The sequence below is a fragment of the Geotrypetes seraphini genome, chromosome 14 (genome assembly GCF_902459505.1).
Source record: "Geotrypetes seraphini chromosome 14, aGeoSer1.1, whole genome shotgun sequence".
In the NCBI taxonomy this organism is placed as follows: Eukaryota; Metazoa; Chordata; class Amphibia; order Gymnophiona; family Dermophiidae; genus Geotrypetes; species Geotrypetes seraphini.
The window spans coordinates 57,133,632-57,155,609 of NC_047097.1; the positions used below are offsets into that span (position 1 = coordinate 57,133,632).

General features: G+C 42.4%; 1 protein-coding gene across 4 annotated transcripts in view; it reads left to right on the plus strand.

Moving 5' to 3' along the window:
- SCAPER (S-phase cyclin A associated protein in the ER) overlaps nt 1–21,978 on the plus strand; it is a 392,992-nt gene that overhangs the window by 94,888 nt on the left and 276,126 nt on the right. For all 4 annotated transcript variants that reach the window (XM_033920795.1, XM_033920797.1, XM_033920796.1 and 1 more), the window contains 6 exons: nt 205–345; nt 6,382–6,537; nt 8,800–8,942; nt 11,285–11,366; nt 16,119–16,271; nt 19,798–19,905. In XM_033920795.1, coding sequence (XP_033776686.1) covers nt 205–345; nt 6,382–6,537; nt 8,800–8,942; nt 11,285–11,366; nt 16,119–16,271; nt 19,798–19,905 — 783 coding nt within the window. The remainder of the gene's footprint in view (nt 1–204; nt 346–6,381; nt 6,538–8,799; nt 8,943–11,284; nt 11,367–16,118; nt 16,272–19,797; nt 19,906–21,978) is intronic.

Sequence of the window (21,978 nt, forward strand, 5' to 3'; positions counted from 1 at the left end):
GTTCAATAATGGTTTGTGGACTTTTCTTCCAGGAATTTGTCCAAACCTTTTTTTAAAACTCAGCTATGCCAACTACATTTTTATTCATCCTCCTAACTTGTTTCGCTTCCCGTTTGTTCTTTTCACTGGGATAAAAAGTATTGCTTTCAGCAGATGGTTATTACTCTATTTCAGTAGTGCTCTAATGTTCTGTGTGTTCGGCAGGAGAAAGACGTACGAAAATGGAAAGAAGAATTACTGGAGCAGAGACGGAAAATGATGGATGAAAAATTACTTCATGCTGAATTTAAACGTGAAGTGCAGTTGCAAGCTATTGTGAAAAAGGCTCAAGAAGAAGAAGCTAAGGTAAGATTAACAAATCCAAAATCAAATATTAATGTAAATCTGTTTATTAAATACATCTGTACATTTTTTCTAGGAGACATCATTTTGACAAAAAATGTGCTACAGAACTTTAACAAGATACTACAAAAAGGCAGAATAGTCAAAAGTTCAAGAGAGGGGTCGCTCAGAGGGATTGTAATACCCTACCGAGTCAGCTTCCAGTATGGGTTCCTGAAGAAGGGCTTGTCTCCGAAACCAGGCTGGTTGAACCTGGTGTTCTGTAGCGTTTGATTTTTGTGCTTCAGATGTTTATCACATTCAGTTAAGTTTGGGTTTCATTATTGGTTATAAGTTTTGCTGGGGAGCTGGCTGGATTGGTTCTGTTAGGGGCCGCTCAGAGGTTTTCATTTGGTTTTCACCCTAATTTATGTGTGATTACAGTTTGATTTGAGTTGCGAGTGTCTTCACTTTATTTAATTATTGCACACATCAGGGGCCCAGTGATGGTGTGCAGGTGGGGGTTTATGACCTCTGCCTGTTTTGTGAAGCGTTGGAGTTTGTCTCCCGTGGCTGCTCGTTCACACTGCGGGCTCCTTACATTTACAAATTATTTTGTTGTTTAGAGTGGTAGGGTATTACAATCCCTCTGAGCGACCACTCTCTTGACCCTTTGACTATTCTGCCTTTTTGTAGTATCTTGTTTAGGTTGTGGCAGTTTTTTGTAGAGTGTATTTTGTTTTGGTCTACAGAACTTTAAGGCATATCTTCTCTGTTATGGGCAGAAAAATTATAACGTTTAAAATATAACATTGAGGGGTAAATGTTCAAATATCTGTTAGTAGCTGCAAAATTCACAGGTACTTTCACTCAGAGACACTCTTCCACTTCTCAAAAGAGAAGGATATGTACTTTTTCTTTAAAATTTTCCTAGGGAAAAGGTATGTACTGAGATTTTGATTTTTTTTGTGGATAACTTTCCTATATAAAACACGCACATTTTTGAAAATGGAAACACATAACAGTGCACATTGTTTCTCCTAACCTAATCCCACCTCTAAGTTCATCTACTTTTCTCTTAGGTAAAAATATGCACGTTAATAATAAGGTTCTTATTTTAATTCAGAAGGTTCTTTTCTCTGGTGTCCCTCCTTAGCTTCCTTAATGGTTAAAGTGGAATACAAGTTGGGAATTTATAAATAAATTATCCCTTATCTGAGGACAAGCAGGGTGATATGGGTGATGTTATCCACGGAGCCCAGCACGAATAATTAACAAATGCACTGTCACTTCAAAGTCTTGAAGGCCACCTTTGCCGTGTATGCACAAGTGTCTTCTCACCCACCATTGGTTCACAGGATCACCAGTTCTTAGTTTTCTGTGGAGCAGAGAGAATGTCTTTTTCTTCCTCTCAGTGTGTTAAACTACATTAAAAAAAGTCTTTTTTAGACATCTAATTTATATGTCTATTTTGTGCCTTCCCCCCAAATATTTTTGTCATTTTTTTACCAAATTTTTGTTCGGCCCTTAGTCTGCTTTCAGTCTGATAATACTGACTTGTGGTTTCAATATATTTCAGTTCCTTTGATCTCGTGTTGGTAGTTTTCATTTCAATGCCCAAAGTTTTTATTGGTTTTAAGCAATGTGCCTGATGTCACAGGGCTATTTTCAGTACTGACCTGCATAATTTGTGCTTCAGTGCCTCGGTCATGAACACCGTGATTTTGCTTGTCCGCTCTGTTGTAAGCTACAGAAAAGATTGTTAAAAGCCAGAAAATTACAGTGCAAAAATTTTTTGCGGTCATCCTAATCAAAAATAGTGGGAGTCACTGATGAACATGCTCAACCAGAGACTCCAGTATTACCACTGGTACAGACGACTTCAACGTCTAGGACAACTAAGACATCTATGACGTCTACATCATTGGTGCTGCCTGCATCGGGAGAACTGTGGGAAAATGCTAAGAAGCATAAGCATACTTCTTCTAATTCTGCTTCAGCATTGTCTCAGGGGTATTGCTGATTAGAAACTAGTCAGAAAAATGCTTGGATCCAAAAATATATAAACTGATCTCTCATTCAAGCAGGTAACCTAAACATGGATTGTGGTCAGCAAATTGTTAGTCACTCAGAGACGTGAAACTCTACAAGGAGTTTCCATGTTTAGGTTACCTGCTTGAATGAGAGGTCAGTTTATATATTTTTGGATCAGCATTGTCTCAGGCATCTTTACCTAAGTGTTAATGCATCGATGACAGATCACTGTCCTTACAGTTGGTGTCACCTTTAAAGAGCTGCCTCAATACCGGGGTCACCAGTGACCAATGCAAATACAAGTTACAGTGCCAACTCTGCACAATGCCTCAATACCGGGGACACCAGTGATACCAATGCAAATACAGGTTACAGTGCCAACTCTACAAGAACAATTTACCATGCTGCTGCAGAAAGAGTTAGCTGGGCTACTGCAGGGGTATTGCCAAATCCTGCATCTATATTAACAACTTCCTCAGCCCAAGCACTGCCCTTCATCTTCATCAGGATGTCGAGCTCAAACACTTGAATGTTGAATGCCTGCATCAACTCATACATCTGTGTTGAAAGAATGCAGTTTATCTCATTCTCGACACTCCTCTCGATGTTCATCAAGGTACTCATATCAATGCTCTCCATGACATCAATCCCCTTGATGCTGTCCATGATGTCAGTCTCCTTGATGCGCTTCTGGATGTCGACATTCATCTCTTTGATGCTCATCTGGACGTCGACGTTTATCTCAAGAGATAGAGCTCAACATCAAGGGTTATGATTCTGATCTAATTGCGCACTTCCAGTGATTATCCAGAGTTGTCAGCAGAGGCAACTCATATCTTCAGACCCATTCCTCCTTCTCACTGAATCGCCCCTGGAGAGTCTGTCTTTCATGAAGTTCATCAGGCAAATGGGACCGGCTCTGCCAGTTAAAATGGAATCTGACACTCAATCTCAGACGGAGATCATGGATGCATTGGACTATAAACCATTGCCTAAAGACTGTATAAAAATTCCCCTACATAATCTTATGAAGGAAACTTGATTTAAAAAATGGGGAAATCCTTTGCATGTATCTGTGGCTTTGTGCAAAGTAGATAATCTTTACTGGATTCATTTTTTTCCTTGATTTGATAAGACAATTACCACACCAGTCTCTAGTGGTACAATCCATCCTGAAAAAGTCTAATACTTCAAGAACTTATGCCAGTACTCCTCCTGGAATGGGAAGGTAAAACTCTGGATAAATTTGAATGGAGGATGTTTCAAGCGTCCATGCTGGCAAACAGAATTTTGAATTACAATTTTTACATGACTTTCTACTTAAAGTTTCTCATCAGGCAACTACATTGGCTCCCAATATCATCCCGAATAATCTTCAAATCATCATGTATCCTACACCAGATCCTATACGGAAGCTCAGCAGTCCCTCTCATTCAATTATTCTCTAATGTTTGGTCGAAATCAAAAAGAATCCTTAAAAGAGTCCAACTAAACCTACCATCCACAAAATACCTCCACTACAAATGAATTTTCCACTCTATGCTAACCTATCTGGGTGTAAAAATCTGGAATGACCTACCAGAAGCTATCAAGAAAGAGACAAGCTACACTAGATTCAGAAAAAACCTGAAGACTCACCTTTTTGACAACTAACTATCTCAGTTTCTGCATAGCACCCCTTATGTCTAAGTCCCTCTTCTTATCTCTTCACGTCTTCTTTCCCTCCTTCTTTTCCCCTACCTCTTTGATCTGTCGCCTTTAGCCTGTATAGGTATGAGTGATACAAATGAAAGATTAGATTAGATCCAAAAGCTGTTTTTCTATGATCAGTACATTCCATGTCAGCATCTTTCTTCATAGAAACATGATGGCAGATAAAGGCTAAATGGCCCATCTAGTCTGCCCATCCTCAGTAACCATTATCTCTTTCTCCGAGAGATCCCATGTCCAGCAGCCCCCTCCCTATTGCGGGTCCAACAGCCCCCTCCTTCGCTACTGATTGTGGATCAAATCTGACAAAAAAACCTGCAATTCACCTGGGTCGGCACTTTTGTGCCTCCCAGGGCGGAACTGCCAGCCTCTTAGAAGCTTTTGGTAGAAGAGGCAACATCGCATGCAGGGCTGCTCTGGGACCTTCTTCCAGCCGAGTTCCTTCTTCCAATGTAACTTCCGATGTAACTTCAGAACGAGGGACTTGGCTGGAAGGTGGTCCTGGTGCTGCTCTGAGTGTGATGTTGGCTGCTTCTTCATCCACGAAGATTCTAAAAGGCTGGTAGACCCTCCCCGGGAAGCACAAAGTGGCTGACCCAGGGGAGTCGCTGTTTGTATGGGTTTTTTTTGCCATTTTGACCCACGATCGGGAGTGAGGGAGGGGGGCTGTTGGACCCACAATATGGAGGCAAGGGGGCTGCTGCTGCATCAGTGAAGAGGGGAGGGGTTTGCTTGGACTTCTGGACCAGCTGGAGCTGAAGTAAAGGCAGACAGTTGCTGGATTTGATCTGGGGATTGGGGAGAAGGGAAAGATGTGCTGGACCCATGTGGTGGGTGGAGTGGAGCTGGAGGGAAGGGAGAGGTGCCAAACTTACACTTGGGCGCTGAAACGACAGGATAGAGGTGTTGGACTCATGGGAAAGGGGCTAGAGAGAAGGAAGAGAGATGCAGGACCTGCAGGGAGGAAGAGAGGAAAGGGAAAGAGAAAAGTTAAACCAAGGGGATGAAGGAAGAGTGAGTGAAATATTGAACATAGCTGGGGAGAGAAGAAAGAGAGTGTGAGAGACACATTGGTATAAGTGAATAAGAGAGGGGAGAAGCTAGACACAAGGAGATATAGGAAAAGAGGGGAGATGGGAGGCATGGATGGGAGCAAAGGAACAGGGATAAAAATGGGAATGCTAAATGGGGTGGTATATGGACACAGGGGTAATGCTAGACATGGGAGGGTATATGGACACAGAAGATGGCTAGACATGAAGGAAAATAAGAATGCAGAAGGTGCTGGACGGGGGGTATAGATATATAGAAGAGTGATACTGTACTCAGGGGGAAGGGCTCATAAAATGGTGAGATGATGAAGGCATGGAGATGAGCTCAGGGGAAATACTAGAAAGGGATGTATAGGAGACATAGAGAAGAGAGATGTTGAACATGGGGAACAATACATGCATAGAGATAGAAGATGGATGGTGAGCATGGAGAAAGAAGAAATATCAAATGAAGACCCTGGTAAGTGAGTTAAGAAGAAATATCAAATGAAGACCCTGGTAAGTGAGTTAAGAAGAAATATCAAATGAAGACCCTGGTAAGTGAGTTAAGAAGAAATATCAAATGAAGACTCTGGTAAGTGAGTTAAGAAGAAATATCAAATGGAGACCATGGTAAGTGAGTTAAGAGAAGACAAAAGAAATAGAGACCAGTGCCTGAGATCAAAATTATTTGAAGAATAAAATGACGATACAACAAACGGTAGAAAAGATAATTTTATTTTTTATTTTGTGATTAGAATATATCAGATATGAAATATGTATCCTGCTAGAGCTGGTGTTAGACATAACTGGGGACCACAAAACCCAGGCCTTGCTTCTTTAGCTTCCAGCTGGTTTAGGGCTCTCTCTGACCAGGGGGCAGTTGCCCTAGTTGCACTGCCCTAACACTATTCCTGTAATGTGTGACTGTGGTATTTTGTTAGCATGATTTTTCTGTGTAGCAATCTGTAGTAATTTGGCTTATTCAATTTTCTCAATAGTGGAGGGGATATTTGTGAAGGGGAGGGGAGACAGGGGTTTTGTTGATCCTTGTTCTGTATTATTTGTGTTTATAAAATGACAATTGTACAGAATTATTGTTTCTTTTTATACTTTAATAAAATAAGTTCAATATAAAATCATAACTATTCGACGCTCGTGCAGATAGGATCAGAGATGGTTTGCAAGGTAGGGACGGGGACAAATTTTTCCCCCATGTCATTCTCTAATTCTTATTATATCATATTCCATAAAGTAAAACAGAGTATGCTATGTTCTATTACAGGTAAATGAAATTGCTTTTATAAACACATTGGAAGCTCAGAATAAACGTCATGATGTGTTGGCTAAATTAAAAGAGTATGAACAACGGCTCAATGAGTTGCAGGAGGAACGCCAGCGGAGACAAGAAGAGAAGCAAGCTCGTGATGAAGCTGTGCAAGTATGTATTGCTATGGATAACAGGGTGGATCTGATACATCAAATTGATTTAAATCACTAGTTAGAAAGACTTCATTTAAATCATAGGTTTCTCATTGTATTCAACTGCCACTCAGTACTGCTCAAGAAAGAAATATTTGGTTGTTTCAACTCTTTATTCTTCATAACAACAGTATCAAAATGATGGTAACATGCAATATGAGGGGGTGCTGAAAAGTTCTCAACCCAACCAACTTCCTAAATTCTGTGCATTATTTTGCCACTGTAGCTGAAAAGAGCTAGTTACATTTCCCACATAATTAGGCACCTAAAGACAGTCATGAAGGTTTTAAATAGTGTCCTAAATTCAATGCAGAGTCAAAGAAGCTCATTCAGTTTAGGTGTATTATACTACTGCTTCTTAGGCCTTGTTAAAAACCTTGATGATGTATTTTGGAGCTGTTGTAGTGGTTTTAAGATGACTGACATAAGGTCCCAGTATAGGGCATTATCCCAGGACAAGCAGGCATGATATTCTCACATGTGGGGTGACGTCATCTACGGAGCCCCGATGCGGAAGCATTTTCAAACAAACTTGATTGAAGATTTAAGTTTGCTCTGCTGCTCCACGCATGCGTGCCTTCCTGCTCCACTAGGGGGTGCATCCCCTCGTGGTCTCCAGTTCAAAATTTTCCGCGAGCCTAGAAGACGTGTTTTTCAGGCTCTGCCCCAACTGCCTTCTAGCACCGCGATTTTTTCTTGTTTTTTCACGATTAAGTCGCTGTGCGCGAATTCCTTACCTTTTTACTTGATTCCTGCTTCGTTTTCAACGACCCGGAGGCTTCCGGGTCCCCGTGGCCGCGTGGCTAATCGAGCCGCGGCTACTTTCGATTTAATGTCCCGGCCTTTGACCGGCTTTAAAAAGTGCACCCGGTGCGAGCGGCTTCTTTCTCTCACAGATCCGCATCGCCGGTGCATCCTTTGTCTGGGGGCGACTCATCCAACCGACTCCTGCCCCCAGTGCGCTATTTTCCAAAACTGGGCCCTCCGCCGAAGAAAAGCCCGCATGGCGGATCTCTTCACCCCGGACATTATAGTAGTCGTTTAGCTTATGAATGTCTAACTGCATCTTGCCTATCAGGAGATGATCACATCTGGCAGATTTTGTACAGGTACAAAGTGCTGCAAACTACCTTTATAACTTCACTTTGCGGCCTTTTTATAAATCTGCACTAAAAGTGGCCTGCGCGGTTTTTAATGCATTGGTTACGCACACGTTGAAGGCACTTTTTAGTGTGTCTCTAAAATGGCTGCAGTTTGGCTTTCTTTATTAATGGCAGTGAGCTCATTTCTAAATTATTGTGTGAGCCCTTACCATCACCTATTTTGTAGGCAGTAAGTGCTCCTGTGCTAATCTTGAACTAATAAGTAAGCACGTGCCAATGCCCATGTGCTAACCAATTAGCGCAGGGCACATCTACTCTTCACCCCAAATATGTCCCCCTTCTCTAAAAAAAAAAAAATATATATATATATATATTTTTTTTTTTTGTGCATGGGTGGCACGCAGCAAGCCTGCAATTAGCGCAAGGCCTGGCCTTCTAGATCTGTTTCTAAGTGACAGTGAGCACACCTTGGTGCTTACCGCCGCTTAGTAAAAGGGCCCCTTTGCTATCAAGTTGCCAGTTCAGTGCAATATGTTTGAACACGAGTCATTGAGTAATTTCAAAGATGGTTAATTGCTTATATTGTTCAGCTGGTCTGCTTTATAATTGCTTTAGAGACTTAAGAAAGATTTAAGCACGTTTTCTGAATTTGTTCTGTGAAAAAAAAAAAACCTAACCCATTAAGGGGCTGATTTTGTAAGCGGTGCCTGATGTGGCAGGTGCCTAGAAAAGTGGCACCTGCCGCATGTCAGTCACAGACAGGTGCCACAGAATTGTGGCTAGCAAGGAAATGTAGACCTACAAATCTGGCACCTAGGGTCCTTGTAGAATCGAGACCAGTGGCATTGAGTGACGCCAAAGTCCAATGCTGCCCCTAAGCACACCTACTTCCAGGTTTTGGTCTCGTAGGATGCCTAGCAGCACCTAATTTTTAAAAATCTGTTTTATCACATTGCTTAAAACCAATTAAAGCATTTAAGTTGGGCACCAGCATGCACAATGTAGGCACCTAACTTTCGGTAAATTTGTGAGACTCCAACTCTAAATGTATTGTCTTTTTGAGAAAGTAATCTTTCGTATTTAAGGAGCGTTTTTAAATAGAGTTCTTGTTTAATTAGGAACGTAAACGAGCCTTAGAAGCAGAACGCCAGGCACGCGTGGAGGAGTTGTTGATGAAGAGGAAAGAACAAGAAGCTCGCATTGAGCAGCAGCGCCAGGAGAAAGAAAAAGCACGGGAGGATGCTGCACGAGAACGGGCAAGGTTGGCAATACTCCTTACCTTTTTAATTTTCCTTTTTTTTCCCCTTTAGGGTTTTGAAGCTGTTGCTTGTCTGTGTTTCAAAGGTGTAATATACAGTTGCTTAAATTAAAACATTCAAATTCTAGTCATGGTCCAGCATTGAATTTCCTGATTTAACTCCAGTGGTGGTCAGCAAAATGCTGATTGCCACCGGCTGAATACTGAGCCTTTGGTTCTGGGCATGATTTAAAGGTAGGGGGGTTGGGGAGGTCGGCGGGTCAGCGGGGGGTTTCGTATTTTAGTGGGGGTGGCGGGTAGGGAGTGTCACCGGGCCAGGAGGGCTTGGGCTCCCTCCTAGCCCCGATCGTGTTGGGCGGGTGGGGGGTTGTGATGCTGCCGGGCCAGGAGGGCTTGGGCTCCCTCCTGGCCCCATCGGAATCGGCCGGTGGAGGGGGGGTGAGGGTGCTGCCGGGCAGGAGGGCTTGGGCTCCCTCTTGCCCGATTGTTGTAGGGGGGAGGGCTCATTGCGGCAGGAGAGATGAGGTTGCTGGGGCCGCTGAGCTACAGAAATCAGCTCAGCAGCCCCTTTTTTCGGCACTTATACCTGTTTTGACTTGGTCTAAGTCAAAACGTATAAGTGCCGACTAGGCAACCTGTCAAATGTTTTGGTTATATCTGCTGCACGCTTAGGTCTAGGCCGGCTCACCTTCCGCCCACCGCCCGCCCTTTCCCCTCCTCTAAAAATGCCTCTTTTCTCTCTGTGCGTTTAGAGGCAGGGGAAAGGCCTAAGCTGGTTTTAGATACGTCTAAAACCAGCTTTGATTATGGGTACTTGGACGATCAGGCTTTTTGATCATCCAAGTACCCATTTAGGCCACTTTTTAGACATTTGTTTTTTTTGATTATTGCCCCTTACTGTATATTCTGAGTACCTGTATTTTATAGATCTGTAATATGCTTAAGCGGTATATCAAATGTTAATAAAACATAAACATATTTATGATTTTAATTTTGGTGTTTTTTAAAATCAGTTTTCAAGCAAAAAAGAAGCATTCAACCAGGGGAATATTATATATGCAAAAATTGATGGTCCTACCACATAAGGACAAAGGTCATAGAACTGTCGGGATTATCTTATGCTGTGGTACACTAGCTGTATGCTTTGATATTTTGTTAACATCAGCACGGATGCTGGCTTAAGCTGAAACATGTTGGCTATTATGATAATTTGTTTGTATGTTGATCTTTATGGTTTAGACTCCTTTAACAAGGTGGGTTACAATGCCACATTCACAATAAAATATTACAAAACAGCCATAAAACAAATGTATATAAATTTCATCAACATATCATACAAATAAGCAAATAAAGTGCTCAGCGCCCATAGTTCATGTTGCAAAACCAGATGTCTCTTCAAAAGCTTCTTAAAAACAGCCACATCCTTTTGCTTTCTAATGTACAATGGAATCAAATTCCACGCTTCGGGACCAGTGCAAGAAATAGCTCCCATTCTTGTAACTTGCAACCTTGCCTGCCTTAAAGTAGGGACATGTAACTCCCTGGCTTGAGCAGAGCGTAAACTGTGTGACGGCACATACTCGGATATACAGTTGATTAAATATCTTGGCGCCATTCTATGAAGGCAAAGATAGGTTAATAACAGCAGTTTATATCATATCCTAAAATCAATCTTCAGCCAGTAAAGTTTCATATAAAACTCAGACACGTGGTCAAACTTCCCAATACCAAACAGAATGCAAATTACTGAGTTTTGTGTAACTTTTAGTGCATGAATCACTCTCTTGGGAAAACCTAGCAGCACATAATTGCAATAGTCTAAACTGGACAACAATACAGATTGTAGAGCGCATTTAAAAACGGCACCAAATAAATAAGGTTTAAGATGGCTCAGCAATCGTAATTTAAAATAAATCTTCTTAACTATAGCAAGAATGTGAGGTTGAAAGGACAAGCGGGCATCTAAAATGACTCCCAGGTATTTAACCGCATTGAGAGGTCAATAGTCATTCCTAAAACTTGTACAGAATCAAGGATATTTATATTCACGGCTCTCGACAGAAACATCACTTTTGTTTTGGAGATATTTAGCATAAGCTTGTTTTTATCCATCCATCCTTTTACCTCATGGAGCACTGTTTCCAACCTCCCAATGGAATTTACGACAAGCAGTATGTGTTGATTTTTATAAAAAGCTGTATATGAATGTGTAACTATTATATTTTAATTTTCGTATTACCTTTATCTTTTATGTGGTAAGATTTCTGCTAATTATTGCTAGCACTTGTTCAGTTTTTTGCAATTTGTTCCCTATTTAGTTACAGTACAATGGCCTTTTATTGTAGGGATCGAGAAGAGAGACTGGCAGCTCTTACAGCAGCTCAACAGGAAGCTATGGAGGAATTGCAGAAAAAGATTCAGCTTAAGGTATCTACAGAAAGATTTACCTAATGATGTATTTTTTTTAAACAAAGATAAAAACTACAGGATTAGATTCATCTAGTGACATGGGCTTTCAGAGTTATCTGTCGAAACCTGAAACCTTGAATAAAAATGGCACATACTGTTTAGTGGTAATATCACACCGCTGTGAGACACAAGACAAATCTACGTTATCTATGGTAACTGGGTATATATCCATATAGTGTAACAAATATGTAAAATCCGGACTTTACTGGAGGATTTACTATTCTGCATGTGGGAAACCAATTGACTTAACTTAAATACATGCTGAGAGATCTAAGTTTGTTTTTTTTTTGGGGGGGGGGCTCTCCTTCCTCTTGAAATCCTCTATCATTCCCATTTCATTTTGCCTGTCGATCTTCCTTTCATTCATAAAGAAGAAAAGCACAGTTAAGAGGGTAAACACAGGCTGTTCAAAGTAGATCACTGAAAGCAGCAAAGGGGAAAAATACACGAGTGAAGAATTAATAAAGAAGAAAATGCTGGAATTGCAAAAAAATAAAATTAAAAAAATAACTTAAACACAAAAAACAAAAAAATATTAGAAACAAGTTTCAAGTTTATTTAAAATTTGATAAAAATGCGTGCAGATATGTGCACAAGTGCTAGTATTCAAAACATTTACACACATGCAGGCCTATAATTTTCCCTGGGCTTTTTTTATATGCTAATTCTGTTTTTGTGGGCCTTAAGAACATAAGAATAGCCTTACTAGGTCAGACCAATGGGCAGTCTAGCCCAGTAGCCCATCTTTGTGGTGGCCAACCCAGGTCATTAGTATCTAGCAAAAACCCAAATAGTAGCAAGATTCCATGCTACTGATCCAGGGCAAGCAGTGGCTTCCCCTATGTCTGTCCCAATAGCAGCCTATGGACTTTTCCTCCTGGAACATGTCCAAACTTTTTTTTAAAACCAGCTACATTAACCACTCCCCACATTCTCTGGCAATGCATTCCAGAGGAAGGCTACTAAAATGGTGCATGGTCTTTATCATACGGTTTATGGGGACAGACTTAAAGAGCTTAATATGTATACTTTGGAGGAAAGGCAGGAGAGGGGAGATATGATAGAAATATTTAAATACCTACGTGGCATAAATGTACATGAGATTAGTATTTTTCATTTGAAAGGAAGCTTTGGAATGAGAGGGCATAGGATGAAGTTAAGAGGTGATAGGCTCAGGAGTAATTTAAGGAAATAGTTTTTTTACAGAAAGGGTAGTAGATACATGGAACAGTCTTCCAGAAGAGGTGGTAGAGATGGAGACTGTGTCTGAATTCAAGAAAGCCTGGGATAGGCATGTGGGATCTCTTTGAGAAAGAGATAATGTTACTATGGATGGGCAGACTAGATGGGCCATTTGGCCTTTATCTGGCATCATATTTCTATGTAACTATTCTCTGAGTGAAAAAAATATTTCATTCTATTACCGTATTTTCGCGGATATAACGCGCGCGTTATACGTGATTTTACGTACCGCGCATACCCCTCGCGCGTTATATGCCTGAGCGCGGTATACAAAAGTTTTTAAACATAGTTCCCACCCCGCCCGACGCCCGATTCACCCCCCCAGCAGGACCGCTCGCACCCCCACCCCGAACGACCGCTCGCACGCGCTCCCACCCGCACCCGCATCCACGATCGGAGCAAGAGGGAGCCCAAGCCCTCTTGCCCGGCCGACTCCCCGACGTCCGATACATCCCCCCCCCCCGGCAGGACCACTCGCACCCTCACCCCGAAGGACCGCCGACTCCCCAACAATATCGGGCCAGGAGGGAGCCCAAACCCTCCTGGCCACGGCGACCCCCTAACCCCACCCCGCACTACATTACGGGCAGGAGGGATCCCAGGCCCTCCTGCCCTCGACGCAAACCCCCCTCCCTCCAACGACCGCCCCCCCCCAAGAACCTCCGACCGCCCCCCCAGCCGACCCGCGACCCCCCTGGCCGACCCCCACGACCCCCCCACCCCCCTTCCCCGTACCTTTGGAAGTTGGCCGGACAGACGGGAGCCAAACCCACCTGTCCGGCAGGCAGCCAACGAAGGAATGAGGCCGGATTGGCCCATCCGTCCTAAAGCTCCGCCTACTGGTGGGGCCTAAGGCGCGTGGGCCAATCAGAATAGGCCCTGGAGCCTTAGGTCCCACCTGGGGGCTCGGCCTGAGGCACATGGGCCAAACCCGACCATGTGTCTCAGGCCGCGCCCCCAGGTGGGACCTAAGGCTCCAGGGCCTATTCTGATTGGCCCACGCGCCTTAGGCCCCACCAGTAGGCGGAGCTTTAGGACGGATGGGCCAATCCGGCCTCATTCCTTCGTTGGCTGCCTGCCGGACAGGCGGGTTTGGCTCCCGTCTGTCCGGCCAACTTCCAAAGGTACGGGGAAGGGGGGTGGGGGGGTCGTGGGGGTCGGCCAGGGGGGTCGCGGGTCGGCTGGGGGGGAGGGGGGTTTGCGTCGAGGGCAGGAGGGCCTGGGATCCCTCCTGCCCGTAATGTAGTGCGGGGTGGGGTTAGGGGGTCGCCGTGGCCAGGAGGGTTTGGGCTCCCTTCTGGCCCAACTACACAAAGGTACGGGGAAGGCGGGTGGGGGTGTCGTGGGGGTCGGCCAGGGGGGTCGCGGGTCGGCTGGGGGACGGGCGGAGGTTCTTGGGGGGGGGCGGTCGTTGGGGGGAGGGGGTTTGCGTCGAGGGCAGGAGGGCCTGGGATCCCTCCTGCCCGTAATGTAGTGCGGGGTGGGGTTAGGGGGTTGCCGTGGCCAGGAGGGTTTAGGCTCCCTCCTGGCCCGATATTGTTGGGGAGTCGGCGGTCCTTCGGGGTGAGGGTGCGAGTGGTCCTGCCGGGGGGGGGGGATGTATCGGACGTCGGGGGGGGCATCAGGCTTTCAGGATGGGGACAGACCTTCAAGGGGGGACAGGACTTCAAGGGAGGACAGTGCACGGAAGTCAGGGGGGGTGAACGGAGAGTCGGGACAGCGCACGGAAAGTCAGGGCGGGCGAAAGGAGAGTCGGGCAGCATGCGCGTTATATGCCTGAGCGCGGTATAGAAAAGTTTTTGTACATATCATCGTGATTTCTGCGCGCTATACCCCTGTGCGCGTTTTACAATGGTGCGCGTTATATCCGCGAAAATACGGTAGTTTTAAAAAGTGGGTAATTCCATTTCAACTAGTCCAATTTCAAGGAAGGTCCACAGTTGACATCTTCTGTGGATACAAAAAAGTGGCCCAAATAAAGGGGCCCCTAACTCTGGACTGGTTGAGATCATGCCTCAAAACTTTGGATATCTTCATTAGAGATCCCTGAAAGAATTTCAGCAATTTCTGAGATGGTTGTGTGGGGAATTCTGGAACACTTGACATGGAATGACCCAAGTATCTCCTTGTAACTTCGAGTGTCCCCTAGTCTTGGTAATTTTTGATGGAGTAAAAAATCAAACTACTTTTGCCCATTCTACACCACTCAGGATTTTGTAGATTTCAATCATATCTCCCCTCAGCCATCTCTTTTCTAGAATGAAGCACCCTAACCTTTTTAGCTTTTCCTCATACGAGAAGGATTCCATCCCCTTTATCATTGTCACTTTTCTTTGAACCTTTTCTAGTTTCACTATATCTTTTTTGAGACAAGTCGACCAAAATCAAACACAATACTCAAGGTGAGGTCGCACCATGGAGGCAGTATAACATTCTTAGTCTTGTTTACCATCCCTTTGCATTTGTCCACATTAAATTTCATCTGCCATTTGGATACCCAGTCTTCCAAATTCCTAAGGTCTGCCTGCAGTTTTTCACAGTCTGCATGTGTTTTAACAACTTTGAACAGTTTATAACTGGCCCAAAATGTAGCTGTTTTTTTATAACTCTTCAAGCCCTGCATTGGTTGTCTGGCAACTTCTTCTGGCAACTTCTTCTGTTGTATGGCAACTCCTGCTTTGTATTGACTCTGTACATATCATTCAAGCTTTTGAGCTTGTTTGTGTAATTTTTATGGGGCTCCTGATGTACAGTTGATCAGGAAGGAGAAATCACATGGTAGAGCTTTTTCAGTGTTTGCTGCAAAGTTCTGGAATGAGCTCCCTGATGAGGTATCACAGATTATTATTTTTCCCTTAATAAAGTAAAAACATTTTTCTCTAAGCAGCCTTTTAATTTTTAATTATATTTGTTTTGATTTTGTTTCATTGATCACATTTACAGTATTGCAAACTAAGACCATGGTTAAGCAAACTATAAATATATTAAATACATATTTGTCAAAATAGTGGACTTCTCAAATGTAAAACACAGGTGATAAAAGGATTGAAAGTGAATTGGGAGCAGGGGGGCTGATTTAATTTCAGTTTTTGCAAGCATTGCTTGTGTGTCAAAATGTATAGTGATGCAGTGAGCATAACCTAATCTAATCTAATCCTTAGGTTTGTATACCGCATCATCTCCACGTTCGTAGAGCTCGACGCGGTTTACAGTAGGAGAAATAGGAAGGAACTACAACAGAGGGTTAGAGGTAGAAGTGTGAAGAAACTTTAGAGGACTTGGGATGCCAAGATATAAGAGTTTCCTTGATTCCTAAGTTGGAGGGAGATTTACATTTTTTGAGAAAAGCCAGGTTTTCAGGTGTTTGCGGAAAACTTGGAGAGAGCTCATTATTGCAATTAACAAGTCACCTGCTCGATTGAACATGTGGATAAAACATTTTTTTGCCATCATGTTTTCTCTATTTAGCATGATGAGAGCATTCGGAGGCACATGGAACAGATTGAGCAAAGGAAAGAGAAGGCAGCTGAGCTCAGCAGTGGAAGGCATGCAAATACAGACTATGCACCCAAACTTACACCCTATGAGAGGAAGAAGCAGTGCACCTTGTGCAATGTCATGGTAAGTCATATAGATGTTACATCAGCCACATGCAGGACTCTTGAGAGTCCTTTGGGTCAACATAGAACTAGTACTTAAAATGTTTTGAGGATGAGTGGTTCAGCGGTATAATAGAAAGTGTTAGCAATAGGTGAGTGAAATGCACATTAAATTTTATCAATTTAGGACTCCTTTTACTAAGCTGCGATAGCGTTTTTAGCGCGCGCTAAACCCACGCTATGCAGCTGGAACTAATGCCAGCTCAATGCTGGCGTTAGCGTCTAGCGTGTGCGGCAATTCTGCGCGCGCTATGCTCGCGCTAAAACCACTTTCACAGCTTAATAAAAGGAGCCCTTAATCTTTAATCCTGTTCTACACTATACTATTTCATATTATAATAATAATAATAATTTTATTTCTTATATACCGCTATACCATAAGTTCAAAGCGGTTATTATGGCTTGATAGGATGATTGACTTAAAAATGGCATGCAAGAGCATCTAATGCTGCTTCTGTAAGATTACTGAAGGCAAATTTAGAGTGAAACTATTAATTTTCAAACAGTAATACGTGAAAATATTCTTCATTTATAATTTAATAAAATTTGATGTACTGCCTGACCTTGACGGATAGATCAACTTAATTCCTTTATTTCTGCTCATATACTTGTTTCAACATTGGAGGAGGACATATCTTTGAAAGTTGAACACATTGTTTTGGATTTTGTAGCAATTTTTATTGCACTCAGTACACTGGAGACTTCATAATTGATGAATAATTATAATTTGTGTGTTTTTGCACATTTTTCACATAATTCACTATGGGTCCAGGGATGTTACACTAGTGAAAAACCCTGTTGGGTTACTCTCTCTCAACTCCATATTACAGGCTTGCGAGTTGTGTAAACTGAGGACCCATCACAATTTCACAATTTAATTTAATTACACATTTGCAGTTGTGATCTCCCAGTGTATTTGTTGTTTATAGGAGGAATCTTTGTTGCACTATTTACTTTTTCCTTGTTATTGGGTTAAGCTTTTTTGTCCAAATAAAAAAGAGAGGTGTAGACAGGCACTGGAATAATGAGAGAAACTTTGAATTGGAAATTTGTGGCTTTTTAGATCATCTACTTAACATAGTAACATAGTAGATGACGGCAGATAAAGACCCGAATGGTCCATCCAGTCTGCCCAACCTGATTCAATTTAAATTTTTTTTAAAATTTAATTTTTTTCTTCTTAGCTATTTCTGGGCAAGAATCCAAAGCTTTACCCGGTACTGTGCTTGGGTTCCAACTGCCAAAATCTCTGTTAAGACTTACTCCAGCCCATCTACACCCTCCCAGCCATTCAAACCCTCCCCTGCCCATCCTCCACCAAACGGTCATACACAGACACAGACCGTGCAAGTCTGTGTCTGTGTATGGCTTTGTTTTTGTCCCTATATTAAGATATTTTGGAATTCAATATGGTCTCAAGTAAATACATTATTGGAAAATCATGTGGCACTCTCTTGGCATGATGATGAGGAAAAAGAGTCAAATATCATCAGAGAACAACAAGCTTTTATTAGTTATGACAGGGGTTGCCATCCAACACATAACCAACAATTGGAAAAATCACAGAAACCTTAGTTATACATTTTGGTGGAATACATTATGCCATATATTTAAAATGGAATGAGCAATAGCAGTACAAAGAGGGACATATACTAAATTTATAAAAATATGGGGGCCATTGGCAAAATATTGTAGTGAATAGTCATCACTTTTTCTCTTCTCCTTTTCGTTTTCTTTTTTAGCACACTAATGGGGGGAGGGAGTTGGAAATAATGTTTCTTATTATGTTATACTATGATATATAATATGAAACATAGAAATAGACGGCAGATAAGGGCCACGGCCCATCTAGTCTGCCCACCCCAATGACCCTCTCCTACCTTTCTCTGTGAATAGATCCCACGTGTCTATCCCATTTGGCCTTAAAATCAGGCATGCTGCTGGCCTCAATCACCTGAAGTGGAAGACTTTTCCAGCGATCAACCACCCTTTCAGTGAAAAAGAATTTTCTGGTGTCCCCGTGCAGTTTCCCGCCCCTAATTTTCCACGGATGCCCCCTTGTTGCCGTGGGACCCTTGAAAAAGAAGATATCTTCTTCCACCTCGATGCGGCCCGTGAGATACTTGAATGTCTCGATCATGTCACCCCTCTCTCTGCGTTCCTCGAGTGAGTACAGCTGCAACTTATCCAGCCGTTCCTCGTACGGGAGATCCTTGAGTCCCGAGACCATCCAGGTGGCCATTCTCTGGACCGACTCCAGTCTCAGCACATCCTTACGGTAATGCGGCCTCCAGAATTGCACACAGTATTCCAGGTGGGGCCTCACCATGGATCTATACAATGGCATAATGACTTCAGGCTTACGGCTGACGAAACTCCTGCGTATGCAACCTATGATTTGCCTTGCCTTGGATGAAGCTTGCTCCACTTGATTGGCAGTCTTCATGTTCTTACTGACGATCACCCCTAAGTCTCGTTCTGCTTCAGTTCTTGTTAGGATCTCGCCATTAAGGGTGTAAGTCTTGCATGGATTTTGGCTGCCCAGGTGCATGACTTTGCATTTTTTGGCATTGAAGCTGAGTTGCCAGGACCTAGACCAGCGTTCCGGTAGGAGTAGGTCGTGCATCATGTTGTCGGACATTGAATTTATGTCTGTTGTGCTTTTGCCCACTACATTGCTTAGTTTGGCGTCATCGGCGAATAATGTTATTTTACCTCGCAGCCCTTCTGCCAAGTTTCTTATAAAGATGTTGAATAGGATCGGGCCCATATTGAAAATATGATGAAGGGAGGGTGGTAGAGGGGGTATTGATTTTACTAGAAGTCTATGTGGCAGATATCAAAGTGTAAAGAATAATTTGTTTGTAATATACTCTTTTGTGCACTTGTTGTTTAATTTGAAAATGAATAAAGAATTATTTAAAAAAAAAAAATGAAATTTATGGCTTTCTAATAACTGTAAATTTTTATTAGGACAAAAAATGTGATCAAAGAATAGTATGGTGAGGAAAGAGTAACAATTTCAAAGACAAATCGTGCTTCACAATCGCTTCAAATGCTGCTCATTATGCAGCTAGCTTGAGTACGTTGCCTTGAATTTGTTGTCAGTATTGGACAAAAAAGTTTGTGAATTGCCTTCGTCTTGAGGTTGTCATTGGAGCTTCAGGAGCCATAAAAATATTTTCCTCTGAAACCCACACAGTTGAAGAGCCAATGAAAGAATTGAGCAGGGCCTTATGGATGCAAAAAGTTAATTAAGGCATACTTTTTTCAACACTCTTAATACACAGTCTGAGACATCATGTATCCTACTAATATGATTGTTGAGATGCTATATTTATGGGTAAGTAATTACTCCAAAACACTTGGAGAGAGAAACATACGTGAAAAGAATAGTACTGAATAGTAAGTTCAGTACAGTCTTACTTCACAGGGCCATATCATTGATCTTTGATAGAAAAAAAAAGTTTATCATGTTTATCTTACAGATTTCCTCAGAGGTGTATCACTTCAGCCATATCAAAGGAAGGAAACACCAGCAAGCTGTAAGAGAGAATAGCAGTATCCAGGGGAGAGAGCTCTCTGATGAAGAAGTGGTATGTCTTCTGACTAACCTTTTCCAATTTTGATGCTTAATACTTGTTTCAGGTACCCTTATCATATGGCATAATCATGTTTTATGGAAGAACTGCAAATTTGACTGCAGTGTAGGTTCATTTATTATCTAACCTAAAACTAGTTACCCCAGCAGTATATATCGTAATCAGAAAAAATAATATAGAATACTGCTAATACTGGACAATACACATCAGTATTTAAAGCCCAACAAACTTGAAGGACTATGGCCTCAGAATCGGAGCCTACGCACAGCAGTGAATCACAAACTGGGATGATCCGCGTAGTTATACAGCTCCTGCTCCAATCATTGGCCAGTATTTAAATTTTTAAACTTTTTTTAAAGCAATTCAATAAAGCTAAAACCCTTTCAACTTTAAAGGGATACTGTGTATACGTAATAGCCAGGATTTGAAAAAAAGTTAGACCAAAAAGACTTATCTCAATACTTGACTTGTCTTTACAACATATTCGGTCACTAGTGTCTGTTTGCCTATGTTGTAAAGACAAGTCAAGTATTGAGATAAGTCTTTTTGGTCTAACTTTTTTTCAAATCCTGGCTATTACGTATACACAGTATCCCTTTAAAGTTGAAAGGGTTTTAGCTTTATTGAATTGCTTTAAAAAAAGTTTAAAAATTTAAATACTGGCCAATGATTGGAGCAGGAGCTGTATAACTACGCGGATCATCCCAGTTTGTGATTCACTGCTGTGCGTAGGCTCCGATTCTGAGGCCATAGTCCTTCAAGTTTGTTGGGCTTACAATACTGATGTGTATTGTCCAGTATTAGCAGTATTCTATTTCATTTATTATCTAGACATGTTTGTTTATAACCCTTCTTAGCTACTTGATTTTTGGCACTCAGATTCTTTTGAAGGTATGAAATTGTTTCTGGTCATCTCTTTTGTGGCTGTTTTGTCTCATAGTTTGCATTAAAAAGGGCATAAATTCTATGCTTAAAACAACACATCAGTCTGAAGCTGGCTAAGATGAAATACTTCCTATAGATACAGAGAACTAAAAGATTCGTAGCACTATGTTTCTGATTATAGGCTTTGCATTTTGTGGCTCTACCTGTGTTGGAAACTTTCTCACTGCTTTCATCTATCAACAGTTTTTCGTCATGTACAACTGCTATTTGTATCACTCTTTTCAGCTGCCGTTATTTACTGTGATTCTTTGTAGTCATTATTACCCACTGAAGCTTGTTTGACATTGACAAGCCCTGGACACTTGCGCTCTTACCTGATCCAGCATCTCTGACATTTGTTAGACAATAACTAGCCCTGCTTAGTAGTGATGACTGTAGCTCCAGCTAGAAAAATGATATCATAGCAGCATTTTGTGCTGCAGTGGCATGCTCCAAAGGATGATGTTTTGGTCTACTTATCTAGGCTAACTTTTTCATATTCTTTTGGGCTTCCTTTTCTCACTCTCTCTAAAGGCAGGGTCATGGAAAATCTTTTTAGGTCATCAGGCTGATCATTTTCTTTATTATATACAGTGGTGCCTCGCATAACGGACGCCTCGCACAGCGAACGCTGCGCACAACGAACTTTTTGTCGTGCTCCCCACAACGAACTTCGTTTCACACAACGAAGTCGCCCGAGGGGCCCGGGGGGGGGGCGGAACTACTCTCGCCGAAGCCGGGAACAGCAGCACCCATGCAGAGAAGGAGAAGACGGCGTGTAGGGGACTCCAGTAAATGCAGAGCAGCAGCTGTGGCAATCAAAAAAAGAGGAGGTCTGCTGTTAAGGTGGACCAGGGTCCTGGAAAATTCGTGAAATCCTGCAATATTACCAGGATCTCAATACAAGTCCATGAGGATCCTGGAGATCCTGCAAATCCTGGTTTTACCCAGACCCGATTCTCTGGTCCTATCTTACGAGACCTGACCCATTTACAGCAAGTTAAGCCATGTTTAAGCTAACGAAAAAAAATCCAGAAAACATCAAAAGATTATTTCCTTTTTAACAAATAGTAATACTATACCATGAAATACTGTTCCATCATCTCCCTCCACCTTACCCTGGATGCCGAGTTCTCCGGCCCT